This window comes from Crinia signifera, chromosome 4 (assembly GCF_055691185.1).
Source record: "Crinia signifera chromosome 4, ASM5569118v1, whole genome shotgun sequence".
In the NCBI taxonomy this organism is placed as follows: Eukaryota; Metazoa; Chordata; class Amphibia; order Anura; family Myobatrachidae; genus Crinia; species Crinia signifera.
The window spans coordinates 153,628,684-153,650,366 of NC_139220.1; the positions used below are offsets into that span (position 1 = coordinate 153,628,684).

The 21,683-nt window shown below is 41.2% G+C and overlaps 1 protein-coding gene across 1 annotated transcript in view; it reads right to left on the minus strand.

The window, feature by feature from the left end:
• The window catches only part of CTTNBP2 (cortactin binding protein 2), a 109,073-nt gene that overhangs the window by 55,900 nt on the left and 31,490 nt on the right, over nt 1–21,683 (minus strand). The window contains exons 3-4 of the mRNA XM_083182807.1: nt 6,722–6,946; nt 2,390–4,022 (exon numbers count right to left, since the gene is read on the minus strand). Of these exons, the coding sequence (XP_083038933.1) occupies nt 2,390–4,022; nt 6,722–6,946 (1,858 nt within the window). The remainder of the gene's footprint in view (nt 1–2,389; nt 4,023–6,721; nt 6,947–21,683) is intronic.

Here is a 21,683-nt window from a genome sequence, read left to right on the forward strand (position 1 = left end):
ATGAAAATCTATGAGCTTAAAATTAACCAATAACTCAAATGCATCATGCTTGAAATAAAAATGAGTAATTTGAAAGCAAACTATATTAAAAATGGCTGCATGTCTTTTTATAGCTGTTGTCATTTCTTTAAAAGAATAGTAAAGCAATACGGAATCTGGGGTTGGCCATTTGTTCCTTAGACACACTTTAAAGTAAAGAATACCTAGACAAATAATTACAATGATTTTATATTCAGTGGCTACTAATAACAACACTGGGAGTGAGTAGATTAAGTCAGAGGGGTGTGGCCACATTATGGAGGTGGTGTGGTCACATTAAGGGCGCATGCCTAGCAATGACAAATCGCTAGGCTGTCTCTATCGCCATTGCACAGATACACAACCTTGACACTCCTAATTCCCAACCAATGGGAAAATGCAGTCAGCAATGTGAAGGTAGGACAGGGCCTGTCCCAGTAAAATCAATGTGGTTGGGAGGTATGCTAATGAGGTTTACAAATATTTACAAAAAAAATCCATTCCTTGTTATTTTTACGTTTTTGTTTTAAAATTTCCTATACAGTTCCTAATATTCTTGAAGAAAGTGTGTGTGTGTGTGTGTGTGTGTGTAAAGGCCCCCATACACAACAGCGATTTGGGCCTATTTCTCCTGTTTCCAACCAATCGGGCCAATAAATCTGGCCAAAATTGGATGTGTATGACATGCCATCGGGTCCGATGCATGGTCCCATGTTGGTCCGACATCCACCCCCCCCCCCCCTGGTGGCAGGGAACAGGGGTTGCATGCGATACATCACATGTGAAAGAACCGCATGCAATCCTGCCACCCAGGAAGGTCTCAGGTGGCTTGCAGGGAATCGCATGGCCATACACTGCTGCGATACATCGCCATAGTGTATGACCAGCTTAAGTATGTATGAATGTGTTAGAGAATGTAGGGGAAAATATAACAAATGATATTCTTGTTATCACTCGTTACGTATGATAAATGGTGTTGCACCCAATCAGCACTTGTCATGGGTTTGAAAAATGACAGTTATGAGTGGATTGGCTGCAGCACCATTTATCATATGTGATAAATCTGCCCCATAGACTATAAAACTCTAGCAGGTCAGGAACAGGGGTGAATGAGAACATATTCTATGGAAGACTTGTGTAATATGCTGGTATGATGCCAGCAAACAATGAATAGGCATTTTCTGTAATCATCACTTTCTGTCAAGAAAGGATAAAGATTCCGGACTGCACTCACAGACACCAGGGAAGCGCCAGCCAGATCTCACCCAATTTAGCCCATCCATATTTATATAGTATTTCTAAATATGACTAGCTTTACTTTAAGTTTAGTGGTTCTTTCTAACATTCTAGCTTAGTATGTAGAAGAGTTCTAAGTTGTTACAGGGTAAGGAAGTGTGATGAAACATGCCTAAGCAAACAAAGAAGAAATACTGGGCGTTATGACAAGAGGCTCCACAGAGTCTCTGATCATCTCAGTTCTGGCAACATTACATTTAGAAAGCAGTTGCAGTTACTGACCTAACTTCTATCAAGGCAAACGCTCGTGAAATTTTATGTGAAGCTGGGCCTCCTAATTGGCAGAATGTTCTGCTTTTTTCAAAACTGCATGAACAAGTGCAGAGCACAGTAAGCCAAGACTGTTTGATGGAAAATGGCAAATCTAGGAATAAGAAGAAAAGGCAACTTTAGTCCAAACACAATTTTATATGTAGCTTAGATGTATCAGCAGCTCATCCACACGTGATCAGAGTCTGCCATCACATGTCAATGGGAACCTATGGATTGGCATACAATAGAATGCAATGCTTTGTGGTCGTCACTTAAGGACATGCTACAATACATCACATGATTTAGGCATTCGTGCATCTCTAAGGACAAACCAGAATATTCAGCTACATGCCCTTTTTATAGGTTGTAGCACTTGACAGCTGTTATATGGTAAAGTGTAGCCTCGTGTCTGGAGCAACTATGCTAATTGTTCTACAAAGATTTTTTGGGCTGTTGAGCTTGTTTATCCAAATAAAGCAAAATATACTCCAAACAAACACACACACACACACACACAATGTATGCATTTTCTTTTCAGACAGTTTATAATAAATTGTACCCTATTTTAAGTCAACAAGACAAAACATGTCTATGAAAAATGTTACTGGTGTTTCACTTAGTAGGCTACTGGTGTTTTACTTAGTAGGGAAGTAGTGCATGTAGCATCAGTATGATAGAAAAACAGATTGTCATACCCCATGTATGAAAAGGAGAATACAATGTGCTGTGAAACGACTATACTGAAGAATGAAAGATAAGAAACAGGTAGTCACAAAGGGATACAACTGGCAGAGAAAACAGTGTAAAGCTGATGTCCCATTACCTGATGCTGTTACCAGGAGGCTGTCTGAATCACATGGTCTAGAGGATGAGGCACTAACAGGGTATATGGAGGAGGTACAGGCAATGGTTGTGGGAATGACAAGGGAATTTTCTGAACATGCAGGTTCGTTCCATCCTGGGGACTGGGAAGGCCAAGCACCCACCTGTGATGTGCCTATAGCTGGTATGACACAGCCTGCAGATGCCACAGGTATATCTATAGATGGTTTTGGTGGCAGCTGAGGAGAAGACGACTTAGAAACAGTTTCCTCATTTAATACCCTGAACCCATGTGCTGAAGTGGAGGGAGCAGATGTAATGGGCTTATGCTCACTCTTTCCCACAGCATTTGGTGGCGTCTTTAACATCGGATGTGGTGCAGATGGCGTTTGTGAAAGTCCAGGTTTTTTGGGCGGAATTGGTGGAGGGTTTCCCCTATCAACTCTTGATACTGAAGTTGATTTCAGTGCAAAAGATGGATGGCTAATGCGCCCAGCAACCGGAGGATATGTGCCAGTTTCCATCGCATGTGAGAACCCAGGTCTCAGTTGCGTACCCCCCTGAGGACTAGTAAACCTAGAAAGGACTTGGGTCACTGTATTTCGCGCCATCTGTTTTGCAACCATATTTTCACGGCTGTTTGGAGATAACTCTCTTGTCTGAGGAGTTTGAGTTGTGTTTCCATTTTGGTCATGCTCATTGGCATTTGCCTGAAACTTAAACTTGGCGGCCTGGATGCGAGGACTGAGACCTGAATTTACAGTGGTATTAGAACAAGTTGAATGTAAGCTCTGCATAGACTGAGACAAATAACTTGGAGAAGCTGGAGAGGTACAAAATGGAATGTGTGTGTAGACGGCGGGATTGCCTGTCAGTTCTGAAGAGCATCCATTCTCTTCTGTCCTGCTATAAGATTGAGACATGCCATGGTTTGTAGGAAGACCAGTTAATGATTCATGTTGGGTTGTTTGTCTATCTGAAACAGGTTTAGCAAATGCTGAATTTGTGCAAACATTTATTTTTGTGTTGCCTGCAATAGCATGGTTTACTATAGATGGTTTGGCTGGTATACTCAACGGAGACTTCTTTATATGTTCAGAGTCACTATCTACCACTAATGTATTTGTCTGGCAAGAAACAGACCGTGATCCTCCAGACACAGAGTGTTTATCCTTGTTCTTACGAAGAAGCGATATATTTGCTCTGCTATCTTCTTCTCGGGACATCTTCAATTGTTCAATGATTTTCTTCATCCTGTCTATTTCATCTTGTAGCTCTTTGGTGTGTGCCTCCTCCCGGGAGAGCTTGGCACGGAGATGATCTCTTTCATTGTCAAACTCTGAAAGCTGTTTTTTAATTTGAGCCTCCATCTGTGCTTCCATTTGTGTTCGGAGCTGTTTTTCAGCAGCCAGTGTGTCTTCCAGTTCAGCACTCCTCTTCTTTTCCACCTCTAACTTTGACACTGCATCTTCAAACTTTTGAGACTCTTCGACTATCCTACTAGATAGAAGTTTACATTCTTTTACTAGTATCAGGACCACATGCTTATTTTTAACACGTTCTTCTTCAAGACGAGCCAAAAGCTTTTTGTGCTCTTGCTCTATGATTTGAAGTTGACTTTTCTCGGACTCAAGCTGAATAAAGAAAAATATATAATATACATATATGATTACACATAAAAGTAATACAGTGTGTCTCACTTCAAATAAAGCAATGTCAAATAGGCTAGTACATAATTATATATAATTATTTCTATTTGAAGTACAGTATATACATAGCAATGAATGGACAAATAATATTCACTGTTTAGCTATGTACCTTTAAAACATGTTCATCATCTATCAGTTAAAACTATGGACAGGTAGTGAAATAATTGTAAACAAAAATTAAATTGCATTAATAGATCTCTGGCTAGCAGTAATTAACAGTAGTATACGATCTACCATTAGAAATCCTAATTACGGAGGCTTTTATCCCAGCCCTCAGGTGACCTAGCAAGACTGCTAGTTTCAAGGAGGAGAATCACACAATACTAATGAGATTATTAAAACATCTCTTTGGCCAAATAAAAAAAAAAAGAATGCATGTAAGTATCTTAGTCATAACACAACGATTGCTCTAATCCAATGCTGAAACCACCACAAGGTTTGATCGAACATTAGTTCAATAGCCAATAAAAAGCTTTAATCAAAATAAAAAGCTTTATAAACATATAAAAATCCTGAGAATTGATTTCTCCCTAAGCGCTACTAAATAGCCCCTTAAAAGGAGAACTTGTCAGACTGTAGATTCAGTCATCTATTGTCTAAAGGTCATTAATAAAAGGGTAACAACAAAGTATAACATTAAAAGTAAATTAGTACTGGTACATTGTGCCTATGTTAGGAACAACATTTATTCTTCACTAAATCTTAGTCAGAAGTTTGATTAATACTGACTGATGTGTTTACTCCTGAAATTGACTGTCTCAGTTTAACTTGGGTTGATGGATTTATATATCCTGCTCATTTATGTCACTTTACACCAGCAATAAATAGGTCGGTAACTTATAATCTTGGGATACCTGCTGCTCAGCCATTTCTTAACGAACATAGGAACGCCTGCCTCAAAAATCAGGGCTACATCTCACAGATCAATACTCATACAGCAGAGCTGCGGTTAAGCTAGGTCAGACGGCCATGCACAGCAGGATACAGATAGGCCCTTGAATGCTGGTCTCTGAGGAAAATGACAGCAGCCAGCAAAACACATCTGGCTCTCTAATTAGATAATCACAATGGACTGATTACACAAGACTCCAGTAGTAATTCTGTAATCACTGTGCAAGGAATGTCATGGTATTTTTTTTAAAAAGGATATAAACTAGCACATATAATTTATTTTACATATTTTAAATATCAGGGTACTTGAAGTCTTGAAATGACTCAAAATATCATCCTTAAAAGCTACAATACAGTAACACTCTATAAAACATATAGTTTATCACAAGACTTGAAACACATAACTTACTAATGTATTTCTGCTTGCACTAAATTTCTGCAAAAACTTGTTTTAATTCATAAAAAATGTGCATCTGGCATGGGTTTCTGTGGAGTTCTAAAACGACTCAGATATCCAGACAGATGCTAGAAAAGGAGTGCATGCCGTATTGAACAGGTGTTCGGCAACAACCCAGATTCCAACATGTCTCAGTCACCTACTCATTTTGCTAAATGATATAAGTTAATGCTATCCCAAAAAACTCAACAAAACATGTTTTCAATATGCAACTCTCAGTGATGTTACCAGACAACCATAAGGACAGGATTACCAATGTCATAGGAATCAATTGTATAGGGAGGATCACCTACAATGACTAGGTACAAATATATTGCAAGCACATCAGCAGGGATGACAAGAAAGTGACGCATATGCAGTGTGTGTGTGTGTGTGTGTGTGTGTGTGCATGTGTGTCTCTCCACAATGTGAGAGTCTTCACATGGGCATGTGGTCTGTCTATGGCTGGTCTAGTTAGCATACAGACGAGGCTTTATTCGCTCGGCAGTAACAGTAAGGATTAATCGGAGAAGATGTATTAAGCCTGGTAAAGTGATAAAGTGGAAGGTGATAACACACCAGACATTTAACTCCTGTCATTTTTATAACACAGCCGATTGCCTGGTGCATTATCACCTACCCCAATGTCCTGGAAAGGAGACCAACATTACTGTAATCCCCAAAAGTCAGACTTTTAAATACAATACATTTTAAAGATAGGTGAGTGGCCTAAATCAAAAACAATATACAGTATGTCCCATCATTATGAGCATACTTTATACATACATATAAGCTCTATTCTTTAAAAGGGCTAAAAGTCGGATGACAGGCACAACGGTGTTTCTAACTGAGACATATGCCTTGTCTTATACATATGTAGCCACACTCATCAATCCCAGGATGCATGGATAGTGCGAGCAGCGAGTACTCATTCTATCTCTACATATACAATTGTCACGGCAAAGAGGAGCATGGCTACACCTGCACATAATGAGATACGTGCCATCTCTGATAGCAACCGTGTCCACAGTAGGAGTCGCTAGGTCTCACAAACTATTTGTCCCTTGGTTGGTGTAATGGTTAACATTACTGCCTTTTACAGCCCTGAGGTCTTGCATTCGATTTCCACTAAGGCCCTAACTGAGTGGAGTTAGTGTTTTGTCCCTCAGTTTCGTGGGCTTCTTCTGTGTATTTCAGTTTCCTCCCCCATTTCAAAAACATAGGAAGTGGTTAACTGGATTCTGACCATAAATAAATCTAATAATTCAAAAGTAATGCAGAAAGTGACAGCACTCGCCTTTCTCTGTCTCCTTTCAGCAGCAGCGAGCTGAGTGGTCATCCGCTCCTGCATCTTCCTACAGTGCTCCATTACAGCTTCTAAGATGGTCATGGGGTTGCTGCAGATTGGTTTCTTCTCTTTACCAACAGCACCTGCTTCAAAGTCTCTTTGAAGAGCAAGGAACGGGTCACCAAGATTAAATCTTCCATATCTTTCTTGCACAAAAACCTCCTTTCGCCTTGCCTTAAACATAGAAGACATAATAATTAAAAGATTGAATACTTTAAATATAAAACAAGAAACTTCCTCTATTATTTGTTAAAAAGCAAACATACAAAACAATGTAGAAACCAAGCTCTTTTGTGTGATCAAGATTAATACTTCAGTCTTTTAACATTATTCAGCACAAATTGTATTCTAAAAACGGCCTCACTGTCATCTTCTCATAATCACACAGCCTAAGGATATAACTACTAAAGTGCAGGTTAACATAGTAACCAGTCAGATTCTACTCATCATTTATCCAGAACCTTCTAGAACATAATTGCTCAGGGCTGGGCAACACCGGCCCTCCAGATGTTAGTGAAATACACATCCCAGCATGCCTTGCATCAGTTTCAGCATGGCCACATAGCAAAACTAATGCAAAGCATCCTGGGATGTGTAGTTCACTAACATCTGGAGGGCCGGTGTTGCCCAGCCCTGCAATTGCTAGAACCGGATTCATACTAGTCTGTCCTTCAAGAAGCCACGGGGGGCTCACAATTGGAAGTTCCCTGCAGGCAGGAAGAGTAGGCAGTTTTACTGCATCTTGCCCGCTTCCTAGTGAAGTGGGCAGGATTGTATGTTACTCACGACAATAGCGGTAGCTGCAGAGAGGAGGTGGGGCTAAATGACTTAATCACACCATTTAGCTTAGACCTCTCTAATCAAGGGTCTTTTCCTATGTGTGGGGGGTGAGGCCTAATGACAAGACCCTTCGGCCCCATCCCCTTAAATGCCCTGCACTCTCTATGGGCTTCTCCCAGAGAGGAGACTTACAAAGTAGGTAATTATTAATATTATTATTATATTTTTATTTATAAGGCGTTACAAGTGGACGCAGTGCCGTACATATAGAACACATTAGTACAGTACAGGGTACACAGAACTTTACATAAGACAATTAAAACACAATTCTCAGTACACAATACAGCGGAGATATAGGGAAGTGAGTGGTGAGAAGAGATGCAGGTATAAATTGTAGGTGAGTAAGAGAGCTGCAATTGTAATGCAAGAAGAGTGCTGTTAGAACAGGAGGGAAGAGGACCCTGCTCTAAGGAGTTTACAATCTAGAAGGAGGGGGAGACAGGTGACATGAGGTGCAGGTAAGGAGACCCGAGGCAAGAAGTGAGGATGTGAAGGCAGGGTGGTGGGAAGCTGCGCTGTGGACTGCGCTAATGTTTGGGCGGCGGAGTGTATATTAGCTACACTACTAATACCTTGCAGAATATGGGAAAGTGCTGGGGTACACCTCACGGTGTCAATCTGCGCTCTAAAACACTAGTGGGACAATTTTTGTTGGGTTCAAATAATTACCAATACTGTGATTTTATAAAGATGATCTTATATTGATCTACTAAAATTTGCATATAAAGCATCAATAAATTACAAAAAAAATGACAATAAATAAACCAAAAGATAACGAAAATCTAAAAAGAATGGTTATGAATTAAAATTTCAAAATAAATGATGAGAGACATTTGCTGCAAAATTGAGTTCCAGAATCTAAATGTGACCTGCTAATAGCGATATACATACACAGAGGGGTGGGACCTCAATTGCACAGGTCTTTATAAATGACTGGCAGTCTGTGATCTTTGTTGCCCAAATGGGCAAGGTACCTTGCTCCTGGCTTGCAGGTAAAATGTCTGCCGGCAGACTCCCTTTCGCACTGTGTGCACTTCAGTGTCCCAAGGGTCTAGTCTACTCACATCGACTAGTTTCACCAAATGAATGGCTTCTTCAGGATGGTTGCAGAGACTGGGTATTCCTCCTCCAGGTCTTTTATAGGGGTGTTGATTGGTTGTGCTTACGCCCACCTTCCCCCTCATTAGTGCTTATTTCCACCCTACATGCGTGCCACAGCGTTACTTCCGCCTGGGGTATATCACCACTTCCGCCCTTGCGGTGTTATTGTGGTTCATGGTACCCGGTGTTCCACAGACTGGGGGCGATCAATGTCACTTCAGCCCTCCCTTTGTAAGGGTGTCATGTCCTTTCCTTACAGGTCGCGGCGTCATTTCCACCCTTCCTTTCAGGGGCATCACGTCACTTCCACCCTTTCATATCAATATGATCGGCGATCACTTCTCTCCCCCCGCCCTCGGGGTTCAAACTTTATCCTATATCTGCCCAGACTCCTCCCGGGTGTTCCTATGCACATGTCCTTGGTACTTTGCCCAGTTTTACTTACAACAAGTCGATATGGGTGTTTTCCAATTATTGTACGGTCTATTTGTTACAGATTCTAATATGCATGTAATTTCACTGAGTGTGTAAAACATAAATGAGGGTGAGGAATAGGGAAAAAAATAATGAATGAAAATAAGCATAATTATAAATAACTAAATAAAAGAAGGGGGGTGGAACATTTAACAGAGGGGGAAAACAGTGATGGTCGTGGGCCAGCATTTTTTTTAAAAACATATAAATATATACTTAATATTTTGGTAACAAAAGTAATCTGCATATACTATTCCTCTGTTCTTCCTGTCTATACGTTTTGGAGAATATTGAAAACAGGTGCATGGCTGTAACTATTTAATTGGTTAAACAAGATATATGATGTCGTATCGCTCTAGAGAGTAGTAGTGAAACCCACCAGGGTGATCTTGGTCCAAGGGTAGTGATAGGGTTGTCATAATTGATGATAGCTGTCGTCTCGGACATGGATTGTATTTGTTCTTGTATTGTATCGGTAATCGTACACATTACAGAAATGCCACAATCTCAAAATCCACGTTCATACCCTTAGGTGTCAGGGTTCCCATGTAATATATAAGTCTTGTCTCTTCCTTAGTCAGTAGTAGATCTTGATCATCCCCTCTCCATGGTGTTGTCACTTTCTTCAGGCCTATAAACTTCAGCAGGTTAGCATTACTGTTATGTTTTTCTTTGTAGTGCAGGGGGACACTATGATTTTCTTTGCCATTCTTGATATTACATAGATGTTCTTGTATTCGCATATGGAGTTTTCTCTTGGTCTTACCAATATACTGCATGCCGCACGGGCATTCTAACACATGTGGTGTTGCATGTAAACCAATCTTCTATTTTGTGGTCTTTCCTGTTGGAGAATAATGTAACTTTATTCACGATCTTAGTGTCTTTACTGTGGGTTTTCTTACATGTAGTGCAGTCCCCGCATCTTGAGAAGCCTTTGGTCCATGTTATAGTTCTTGTCATTGGCATGTCTGTGGTTTGTTTAACCCCTTGAGTGGTATGCTTGGAAAATATCCAGCCTCAGCTGCGCTGCCGCAGCGGGCTATCCAGGAAAATTTCACCACTGGCGCAGCACCTCTAGAGCCCACCCCCTGTCACAACCTTGCAGTTCCCCCCATCACCTTTGCTCTGGCGATTGGTACGCCGAAGGTCCCCTGACCCGCCCGCCAGCCGTCACTCATTTTACAGTGACATTGACGGCAGGCTCGAGTATGGTCGCCGCGGCATGGGGGGGACTCTGGAGCGCTCAGGCACCCGAGTCCTCCCGAGCCGCCGAGAACATCCCCCAGACGGCCAGCTAAGGCAGCGGCGGCAGGGAGGTACAGAGGTGAGGGAGGGGGGCTTCCAACTTCCTATGGTGGGTTTTTCTGGGGCAGGTCAAACCTGCCCTGGTAGGTTTGTCCTGCCCCAGCAAAACCCACCACTCAAGGGGTTAAGGTAACTGCGTACTAGTGTGTTCCTGATATTTCCCGTTCCCCTGTAGACCATTTGAGGATATTTTGGCAGGAATTCTCTAAGTTCTTCATCAGCTCGAAGTATGTGTCAATGTTTTTTTAGGCTTTTCTGTAGCCACCCACTTTGTGAAGAATACTCTGAAACGAAGATCAGATCTTTATTTCTCTCCTTTTTATTTTCATTCTTCTTTTGTCTAGATGTCAGCAGTTCCGTCCTTTTAAATTTTTCCACTTTCTTCTTCTCTTCCTGCAAGAATCCTCTTCTCTTCCTGCAAGAATCCTGGATCAAATTTCTTGTCCTTGAAGTCATTGATGAGTTGTTCTGCTTGTATCTTGTAATCTTCTGTTCTAGAGCAATTTCTTCGGACCCATCTTAGTTGACCCCCTGGGATATTCTTGAGCCACTGCCTATGATGATTGCTGGTTGCTTCAAGGTAGCTGTTGCAGTCGGTCGATTTCACGTATGTTTTGGTCTCAATTTTCCAGTCTTTGATAAAGATGTTGAGGTCTAGGAAGTTAATGGTTGTATCACTTACGGTGCTGGTAAACTCAAGATAGATTGGATTTCTATTGATCATTCCTATGAATTGTTTGAGATCCTTTCCATCCCAGATGAGAATTACTTTGTCAATGTACCTAGCCCAGAGTATCAGGTTTCCACTATGTTCATCCTCTTTCCAGATGGTTTCTGTTTCCCACTGGGCCAGGAAAAGATTTGCATATGAGGCGGCGAACTTAGTCCCCATTGCAGTTCCCCTGCACTGCAAATAAAAGGTCTCTCCGTAACAGAAGTAGTTGTGCGTTAGAATAAAGCTTATTGCCTCTATGATAAATTCTCTTTGGGCCTGGTTCAAATCAGTATCTTCTTCTAGTCTATTCCTTACATTTTTGCAGCCATCTTGATGGTTTATGCATGTATATAATGCTTTTATATCGCATGTCGCCAATCTGTAGGAGAAGTGAGAATGGCAGGGAGGGTAAGGACATGAGGCAGCAGGTAGAGAAAATGGGCAAATATAGTAGAGGTATAACATACAGTAGGGAAACAGGAAGAAAATATGAGAGAGTAAAAATACAGTGACATACATGGCCGTATTAGAACAGTGGTAAATTCAATATAAAAGTAATGGAGTTAGATTACACATGTTAATGATATGATTGGTTGCTATGGGCAGCATTGCCACTTCTGAAAACCACCACTTAGTAACTATACCCCTCAAAAGAAACAATGGACCTTATTCAGTGTGACATGTCAGCCATTTGGGCCTTTTTCCTTGGCTGCAAAAAGTCCAACACAATACTGTATGGCAAATGTAGAAATATTAATCAACTCTATAAAACAATCCATCTCAAAGCAGAATCATGTCATAGTGAGAAAATCCCTAAAACGTTTACAATGTAGAGAGTGCATGGATAATGAGAACAAACATATACACTGTATTCTCTACAGGGCCTACCAAACACACACAGCCATATTTGGATAAGTACAGTTTCTACACACCTGAGCATAAACATTTAAGGGAAGTCTGTGGAAAGCCCAAAAATGTGAACACAAAAGACATATACTTCTCAAATTGGCTGCCAAAAATCACAATACATATAAAATGAGACCTTAAACAAAATGCTAGACATTGTTAGACAAAGTGTGGTATCACATAAGAATGTTGCTATAAAATAGATAACTTACAACCCTTATAAAATGATGCATCTTGATGATTCACCAAGACACCAGAATCTGTTTGAATTTCTCTCATTGGGGCAGATGTATTAAGCCTGGTTAAGGGCTAAAGTGGAGATAAAGTAGAAGATGATAACGCTTCCGCCAATCAACTCCCAACTGTCATTTTTCAAACATAGCTGATTGTCTGGTGCATTATCTCCTTCCACGTTATCTCTTTATCAGGCTTAATACATCTGCCCCACTGATTGCAAGGTGTAGTATTTTCCTTGGTCCTGAACAGTGACCCCCAGTTGTTGATTCATTATATAGAGGGGTGGGGATATACAATTAGTCCCGTTTTGCCACCTAGGCAAAAAATCCATCACCAGTTGAATACCCCCCATAGGTGGTATATTCAATTAGTGTCGGTTCCATTCCGACAGTTTTTTGTTGGACTGGATCCAACAATACCTATTCAATGCAGTGGCTAAATCCGAATGTCAATTGATTGATGCTCACCCGGCCAGCGTTGGGACCGGGTGAGCACGTCAGCGGAAGGTGGCGGTATGCATCCAGGAGGCAGATGGAGCCAGGGCAACACCGGGTGACCAGGCTTGGCAGCAGGACAGATGAATGATGCGGGAGTCAGAGGGAGGGTGCCGGTGGATGGGAGGACGGTGCCGGGTGAGCTGCTGCTGCTCACCCGATGCCGTCCTCCATGCCTCAGTCAGACATCTTTTCATGTCGGATTGAGACTGTTGGAAACGTGGCCAAAACCTGTCGGTCTAAAGTAGGTGGATCCGCAGCCATTCCACCAATCCACCTGGCTTCTGACAGGTCGGAGCATTCCGACCTGTCGGAAAAAAGCAGCCATGAATGAATAGGTTGGAACCCCTTCTGACCTAAAAAAGTAGAAAACTGACGTCTTTCCGACAAGACAGCAGTTTCTACTGTAATTGAATATACCCCATAGTGTCTAAGAAATGCTGTAAAGAGGTATGGTACATGCTGATGCTATGTAAATAAAACCTATATAAATGTTTAATGAATAAGACCGCATGATATTCAGTTGTTGTCTGGAAGCAGTTAAATTCAAATTGCACAGGGATAAACACAGAGCTTTTCAGAACACCAACACACATTGAGTTTAAATCACTGCAAGTCTCAAAGGGTCCATACAGAGGTGATAATGTTAAAATGCGATTTTTCATGTAATAACTTAAACATTTCTGCCTTGAGGGTTGTCAAGTTTGAGTCTGTAATTATACTTCATAAACTTTTATGAAGAGAGTATAAACTCCTGTAGGTATTACTTACTTACCACTTACTTAAGATGAAACCAAACCCTAAATGCCAATAGATTTATGATGTCAGCTTGTAAAAGGAGGCCTCAAAAAGATCTTAAAAATTATATGTAGAATGATTTATTAGGCACATAACAAATCTGTTTATTGCTACTAATGCTGGAAGTTGATATTTAGCTAAGCTCCCTCTTTCATCCCATACGGTCACACTTCATTCTCATGGATACATTGTTGTTGGCTACAGGACCCTTAAGCATCCTCTTGACTTTTAATAGAACCTTTCAAATCAGGGGCGTAACTACAACTTGGTGGGCCCCATAGCAAATTGCATCCCCGCAAGCCCTCGGGCCCCATAGCAATTGCATCTCCTGCACCCTCTATCGTTACGCCACTGCTCCAAATACATTTGTTCTCCTCAACAACAGTCCATAACATTTCTGTGCTGCTCCATCTTCCTCATTTATCCTTTTTCTTCATGTGTGAAAGAAATGACGGTACTTATGTAGTATCTGGGCTGCCGATTTTTTGATTGTATGCCTTAAGTTAAGGCATACAATCAGATGCGATGCGATGCGATATCGCATCGCATCGCATCGCATCCGATATCGGATGCGATGACCCGATTTTTCCATAGGAATCAATGTTAAAATGATTCCTATGGAAAAATGGGTCCTTTTCATACCCCTACTATCCAAGTGGGCATGGAGTTGGATATAAACCTGTGGCGAGCGTAGCGAGCCACCGAGCCCGAAGCGTGGCGAGCGAAGCGAGCCCCGCGAGGGGACGGTATTCGTCCCCTCGCGGGGCTCGCTTCGCTCGCCACGCTTCGGGCTCGGTGGCTCGCTACGCTCGCCACAGGTTTATATCCAACTCCATGCCCACTTGGATAGTAGGGGTATGAAAAGGACCCATTTTTCCCATTGAATTCCATGTTAAAATGGACTCAGTCCATTTTAACATTGATTCCTATGGAAAAATCGGGGCATCGCATCGCATCGCATCGAATCGCATGGTCGCATGCGATGCGATGCGATCTCCCGATCCGACCCGATTTAGAAATCGGCAGCCCAGATACTACATAAGTACCGAAATGACAGTTCTCCTGACTCTCAATAATGTAAATCACAATTTTTTATTTTTTGAAATCCCCTGCCCAACTGTACTCATGTGCATGTGCCAGCTATTCTATCAGGACTCTGGGTTATTTCATAGTTCCCACTTAAGCAAACGTTATCTTTGGATTCCGCTACTGAAATATGAAACAAAGTCCACTGTCCAACAATTGAGCTTTTTGTGTTGCAACTTTTGTGTTTGTGCCACATGAATGAAGGCTGATTAATTTGTGTAACATAGTAAAGGGGGTGGGGCTAGATTGCAAATTTAAAATTTAAACATAAGAGGTTCTACATTACTGGAATTATAGCGCCACTAGTTAACATTCTGAGCATTCAATTTTGCCTTTGCTTTAATAAACCATAGACTTGAGCAAGGTTACACCCTTTAAAATAAGTGAAAAAATGTCTAGTTTTATGGACTGTTGTTGAGGAGTCTGTGAGTCTCCGAAACACTGCCATCTGCTGGCAGAGAGTGAAACTACATCTCTTTCTCTCTCACACATGCACAAACACAGAAGGTAGCAGACTAGCTTTCACAGCTTTTGCTTCAAGCGTGCTTACTAGACTAGATAGAGAGATATACCTATATATAGATATATCTATGAAGAAACAACAAAATTCCTAGAATTGCGCTACCAGTGTGTGGTCGCCAACAGCACTAAACTCCCTACTAGTGGAGTTTAACACCAACCAAATACTAACCCAATAGTGCTGGTGCCCTATGATCTGTTAAAGGGTTATTCCTGTCTTTCCCTTATTTAGAATGAACCATGCATATGATTTTACACATAAAATATTTATTAAAACACAACTTTCTTAAAACAGTGTCTTCATATCATGTTCTTGACATGGAGGTACATTCTTTTGTTTATGGATGAATTTCAGAAACCCAACTCGTTTCGTCTTTTCGACTAAGTGGATGTTATCTTCATTTTTTCCGTAACTGGAAGACCTTTGATGTGTAAACCTCACTTTTTATGATCTTTAGAACACTGAGGATGTTTTTCTCCAATCTAGTAAAAAGGTTTTTCATTCAATTTTGATTGGATGGAATAATGGTAAGATGTGTCCTTAGAAGGACTATGTGGTCTTTATGCCTTTAAGAGTTTATGGATCAGAGCGGAAATGTTGTTTAATCCTGGTGAAGTGGTGCATGTGTTCTCCTCTGCTTCCATGTCTTTGACATGCAGTTTGGAAGCAGAGGAGAACACATGTACCACTTCACCAGGATTAAACAACATTTCCGATCATAAAAAGTGAGGTTTACACATCAAAGGTCTTCCAGTTACGGAAAAAATGAAGATAACATCCACTTAGTCGAACCCTAATATTTTGCTACAGAGATTGGGACCCAGTCTTAAAAGGGCCCTTACGTATAAAAGCCTGAAAAGGAATACAAAGAAGGCAAGCCTATAATGAAAGTGAACACCTATCTTGTTTATTGAAAGAACATTGTAAAAAATATGTTACCCCTGATGAAGTCTTGTTAAAAAACGAAACGCGTTGGGTTTCTGATATTCATCCATAAACAAAAGAATGTACCTCCATGTCAAGAACATGATATGAAGACACTGTTTTAAGAAAGTTGTGTTTTAATAAATATTTTATGTGTAAAATCATATGCATGGTTCATTCTAAATAAGGGAAAGACAGGAATAACCCTTTAACAGATCATAGGGCGCCAGCACTATTGGGTTAGTATATAGATATATATATATCTATATCAAATAGTACCTATATAGCCGGCGAATCAGCTCCAATAAGGCAGGCGGCACTCGAACGGCAGGGTTCAAAAGATGCAATTTTATTTTCAATGTGCCATTGCCTACGTTTCAAGACATACGTCTTTTCATCAGGGCGTGCAGGTAAAATATAAAGTGCTGTTCAATCTGCAAAAGCTTAGTTAGAACTGACTATGTAAACTTGCAGGAGAATTGCAAAATTCAGCTTAAGATTTTGCCACCAAGCTTTACAGAATGTCTCCTGATTTAGAAGATCCCAAAATAATGACAACTATGTTGTGAAGCTAGAAGTTATTCTGTGATAAGCACAGTTGGTAATTGCTCTGTTCTAAAGCGGTTGCTGGATGCTCTAATCAGGAAGCATGGATTACATTTTACAGGCATAATTGAAATGGTTCAGATGACATGTATTTGCAGTTATATATTTGTGAAGGGTGCGAGCACAATGTTCCTCATTCAAGGACAAACTTGCAATGGATTAACCTACATCAAAGCGCTATGCTTCTACAGTTATTCTTACCGTAACAAAGCATCTGAACCATCCTGCAGAGTAGAAGTCTTTAAAAAGCAGTTTGGGACTATTAAATCCTTGACTGGAACATTAGTAATATGCATAAAATGTGTAATCAAAACAACAAAAATGAATTCAGAAAGTACAAAAAATAAAAATGAAGAGCTTTTCTACAGAAGCAAATGCTATGAGCACTCTTGCTCTCTGGGCCAGATGTATCAAGCTTCAAAAGTGATACAATTGAGAGTGATAAATAGGGACAGGATTATATGCATTTGCATATTTGCATATGCATTAGCATATTTTGCCCATTCTCACTGGTTATTGCATATTTTAACTAAAATCTAGTGATGGTGCATATTTTAGGCCCCGCTCCCTTTCCACCCGCAAGTCACAGCACTGCTTTGCCCTGCTGCTGCTGGCCAGGTAGTGGTAGAGTGTGCAGGCTGGGGCAATATGTGTGCACTGTGGGGAACCTTGGATGTACGATTTGTCTGACACTGCTCTAGGCTGCCAATCCATGTTGATAAAAGTCAGTTGGGGCGATGCCATTATGAAGCTCCTGAACTTTTGCCTTCCCCTGACCTGGGACTTTACACCAAGAGACAGACTTCTGCAGCAGAGGAGGCGGGCAGAAGGGTTGTGACATCTCGCGGCGTGGAGAAAATGCCGTGTCACAGTGAGTATGCGGCGCAGGGAAGAAGCCTTCCACTGCGCCGCCCTCACACGCTATGCTGACATTTGATCCATTGGCGCTTGGAGATGAGGGTCCGTGTAGTTGATGCCAGAAGAGCCTAGGATGCTGCAGTCTGCTGTAGCAGCCAGGAAGAAAAAAAATCCTGTGTACAGCACTAGACATCTGCAGATGCTGTGGGCCTATTTTTGAGGTTTATTTGCAATTAATGTTATGCTGATTTTTTAATAAATAAGTTAAAAATTACTTTTTTTTATTATTTAATGTAGCATATTTTAACACTTTTCATGCATATTTTAAAGTATTTTTCAGGCATATTTGCATGCATATTTTAAGCTTTTTATGTTGCATATAATCCTGTCTCTAGTGATAAACAACCAGGCAATCAGCTCCTACCTGCCATGTCACAGGCAGGGTTTGAAAAATAACAGGTAGGAGCTGATTGGCTGGCTCTTTATTATTTTTTGAAGCTTGATAAATCTGTGTCTCTCTCTATCTATATTATATATATATATATATATATATATATATATATATATATCTGTGAAAGAAGGGTGAGATGGGCGCCTCCTAGTGTAGTATTCTAAAACAATGTCAATTGGTGTCCCTCCACCACATAGACACATACACGGCACCCCTATGTCAAAAGAAGTACCGTAGACAGTGGTCTTAAACCACTTTTTATGAGCGTATTTCCAATCACAGGTTATCTCCCAGACTCTCTTTACGACCTCTTTTTCTATTATTCTCTCCTCAGTGGTCCACACCGCAAGATTTAGTATATAGACACAGAGAGGGGAGAAAAGAGGGAAGCAGACTAGTGTAATACGGTCTAATAGTTTTAATAGACGCCACACATTACACAATAAAAACTCGTACAATAGATAAAAACATATGAGGCTTATCTGGAGGTCTTTAGGAAATCCTTTCAACCTTCCACTGCAGACTCGACTCAAGTACCCTCAACGCGTTTCATCCTGTTGGACTTCTTCAGGAGTAGTATTTTTAGAAGGCTCCCTGTCCTCCTTTTATACTAAGCAGGCTAACCAGCTCATTAGCTATGGTTTCCCGCCCTTGACAGGATGACTTCCTGTTTCCTCATGTTTGGAACGCACTACCTAGCGTCATTTGGAACGCAGGCAGTGATTAGGGAGGAAGTCATGTCTCACATGACTTCCTGTATGGTCTAGGCAACGAACGTACATTTACTAAGCTCCTAAATTAACTCAATTCTATATGAACACATCTAAGACCTCCCTAAGGAGGCTTTTTCTCAGGTAAATCCCCACTATAATGTGAGGCTTGTGCCGCCTCGGGACGTCCGTGGGACCATTGGAACGCTACTTCCGGTCCCGCGTGACACGCACGCTCCTTCCGGCGTCCCAACCATCACACCGCTACTTCCGCATGTGTGACGATTAGACGCCGCTTCCAGCACTGCGTGACACGCACGATCCTTCCGATGTTTCGTAGTAGCACACCACTAGCTTCCGCTATCGAGTGGCACGCATATTGCGTGTCACACACAGAGTGTTTCCTACTTTACAAATGAACGCGCTCACTTCCTGTAGTCGCGTCATTCTCGTCTAGGAGGTTTGGAAATGGTTACCATGGCTACCTCTCTCACCGGTAGCCATGGATGCTGATATGTATGATCCACACAGTTTCTGCTACGTTTAAATATTGTGGGCAGTCATCTCCATAGGTGTATGTGGTCACAGTGCCACTCTATGGAAACGCCACCTCCCACTTCCCATTCAATGTACATATAAAGGAATACATATATAAAGACAATATTCATTTCATAAAAATGTTAAAAAATAAATAAAAATATCCTCAGTAAGTAGAAAAATATCCTCAGCAAGTATCAATAAAAGCCAATGTTATAAAAAAGGAGCCAATTCATAATTGTCATTGAGTCCGTTTGGTGTGAGGGTACCTAGTTCATGTATCCAGTACATTTCTCTTCTGGATAGGAGATTTTCTCTATCCCCTCCCCTCGGACCCAAGGTCACATGTTCTAAAATTTTGAATTTAAGGCCTTCTTCACTTCCTCCATGGTAACGTCCAAAGTGTCTGGGTATCGTATGGCTCTCTACCTTGTTTTTTATCCCTCGCACATGCTCCTGTATTCTCAGCTTCAGAACCCTTTTTGTTTTGCCTACATACTTGAGGCCACAAGGGCACTCAAGCATGTAGACCACCCAAGTAGTATTACAGTTGACCAGACTTTTCGTTTTAAAAACCTTTGTGCCATTAAAATTACTAAAATTCCTATAGTCGGAATGTGCAAATATTGCACTTATTGCACTTATAAAAGCCTTTCGCCCGGTCCCATGGGTTTTTTGTTTGGGTTTTCTACTGATATTTTTCTACTTACTGAGGATATTTTTATTTATTTTTTAACATTTTTATGAAATGAATATTGTCTTTATATATGTATTCCTTTATATGTACATTGAATGGGAAGTGGGAGGTGGCGTTTCCATAGAGTGGCACTGTGACCACATACACCTATGGAGATGACTGCCCACAATATTTAAACGTAGCAGAAACTGTGTGGATCATACATATCAGCATCCATGGCTACCGGTGAGAGAGGTAGCCATGGTAACCATTTCCAAACCTCCTAGACGAGAATGACGCGACTACAGGAAGTGAGCGCGTTCATTTGTAAAGTAGGAAACACTCTGTGTGTGACACGCAATATGCGTGCCACTCGATAGCGGAAGCTAGTGGTGTGCTACTACGAAACATCGGAAGGATCGTGCGTGTCACGCAGTGCTGGAAGCGGCGTCTAATCGTCACACATGCGGAAGTAGCGGTGTGATGGTTGGGACGCCGGAAGGAGCGTGCGTGTCACGCGGGACCGGAAGTAGCGTTCCAATGGTCCCACGGACGTCCCGAGGCGGCACAAGCCTCACATTATAGTGGGGATTTACCTGAGAAAAAGCCTCCTTAGGGAGGTCTTAGATGTGTTCATATAGAATTGAGTTAATTTAGGAGCTTAGTAAATGTACGTTCGTTGCCTAGACCATACAGGAAGTCATGTGAGACATGACTTCCTCCCTAATCACTGCCTGCGTTCCAAATGACGCTAGGTAGTGCGTTCCAAACATGAGGAAACAGGAAGTCATCCTGTCAAGGGCGGGAAACCATAGCTAATGAGCTGGTTAGCCTGCTTAGTATAAAAGGAGGACAGGGAGCCTTCTAAAAATACTACTCCTGAAGAAGTCCAACAGGATGAAACGCGTTGAGGGTACTTGAGTCGAGTCTGCAGTGGAAGGTTGAAAGGATTTCCTAAAGACCTCCAGATAAGCCTCATATGTTTTTATCTATTGTACGAGTTTTTATTGTGTAATGTGTGGCGTCTATTAAAACTATTAGACCGTATTACACTAGTCTGCTTCCCTCTTTTCTCCCCTCTCTGTGTCTATATACTAAATCTTGCGGTGTGGACCACTGAGGAGAGAATAATAGAAAAAGAGGTCGTAAAGAGAGTCTGGGAGATAACCTGTGATTGGAAATACGCTCATAAAAAGTGGTTTAAGACCACTGTCTACGGTACTTCTTTTGACATAGGGGTGCCGTGTATGTGTCTATGTGGTGGAGGGACACCAATTGACATTGTTTTAGAATACTACACTAGGAGGCGCCCATCTCACCCTTCTTTCACAGATTTAATACAAAGGGTTCTAAGGAACAGGAACCCAGAGGAGAAGGAGCTGCCACCCCCAAAAGGAAAGGGGGAGTGTTTCTAATAACTAATAACTCAGAATAGTGTCTGAAAAGAATTACATAGATCCACATTGAGAGAAACAGCGCTGGTACCACCACACTAAACATATATATATATATATATATATATATATATATATATATATCAATTTTAAATGAAAAAATATATAATTGCTTACACTTAGTACAAACTATGTCGGTAGGTCAAACCTTTAACTCCGACACCCCTGTTTTATTACTGTCAGATTCCTTCATAAATTACAAATGCATACTTCTAT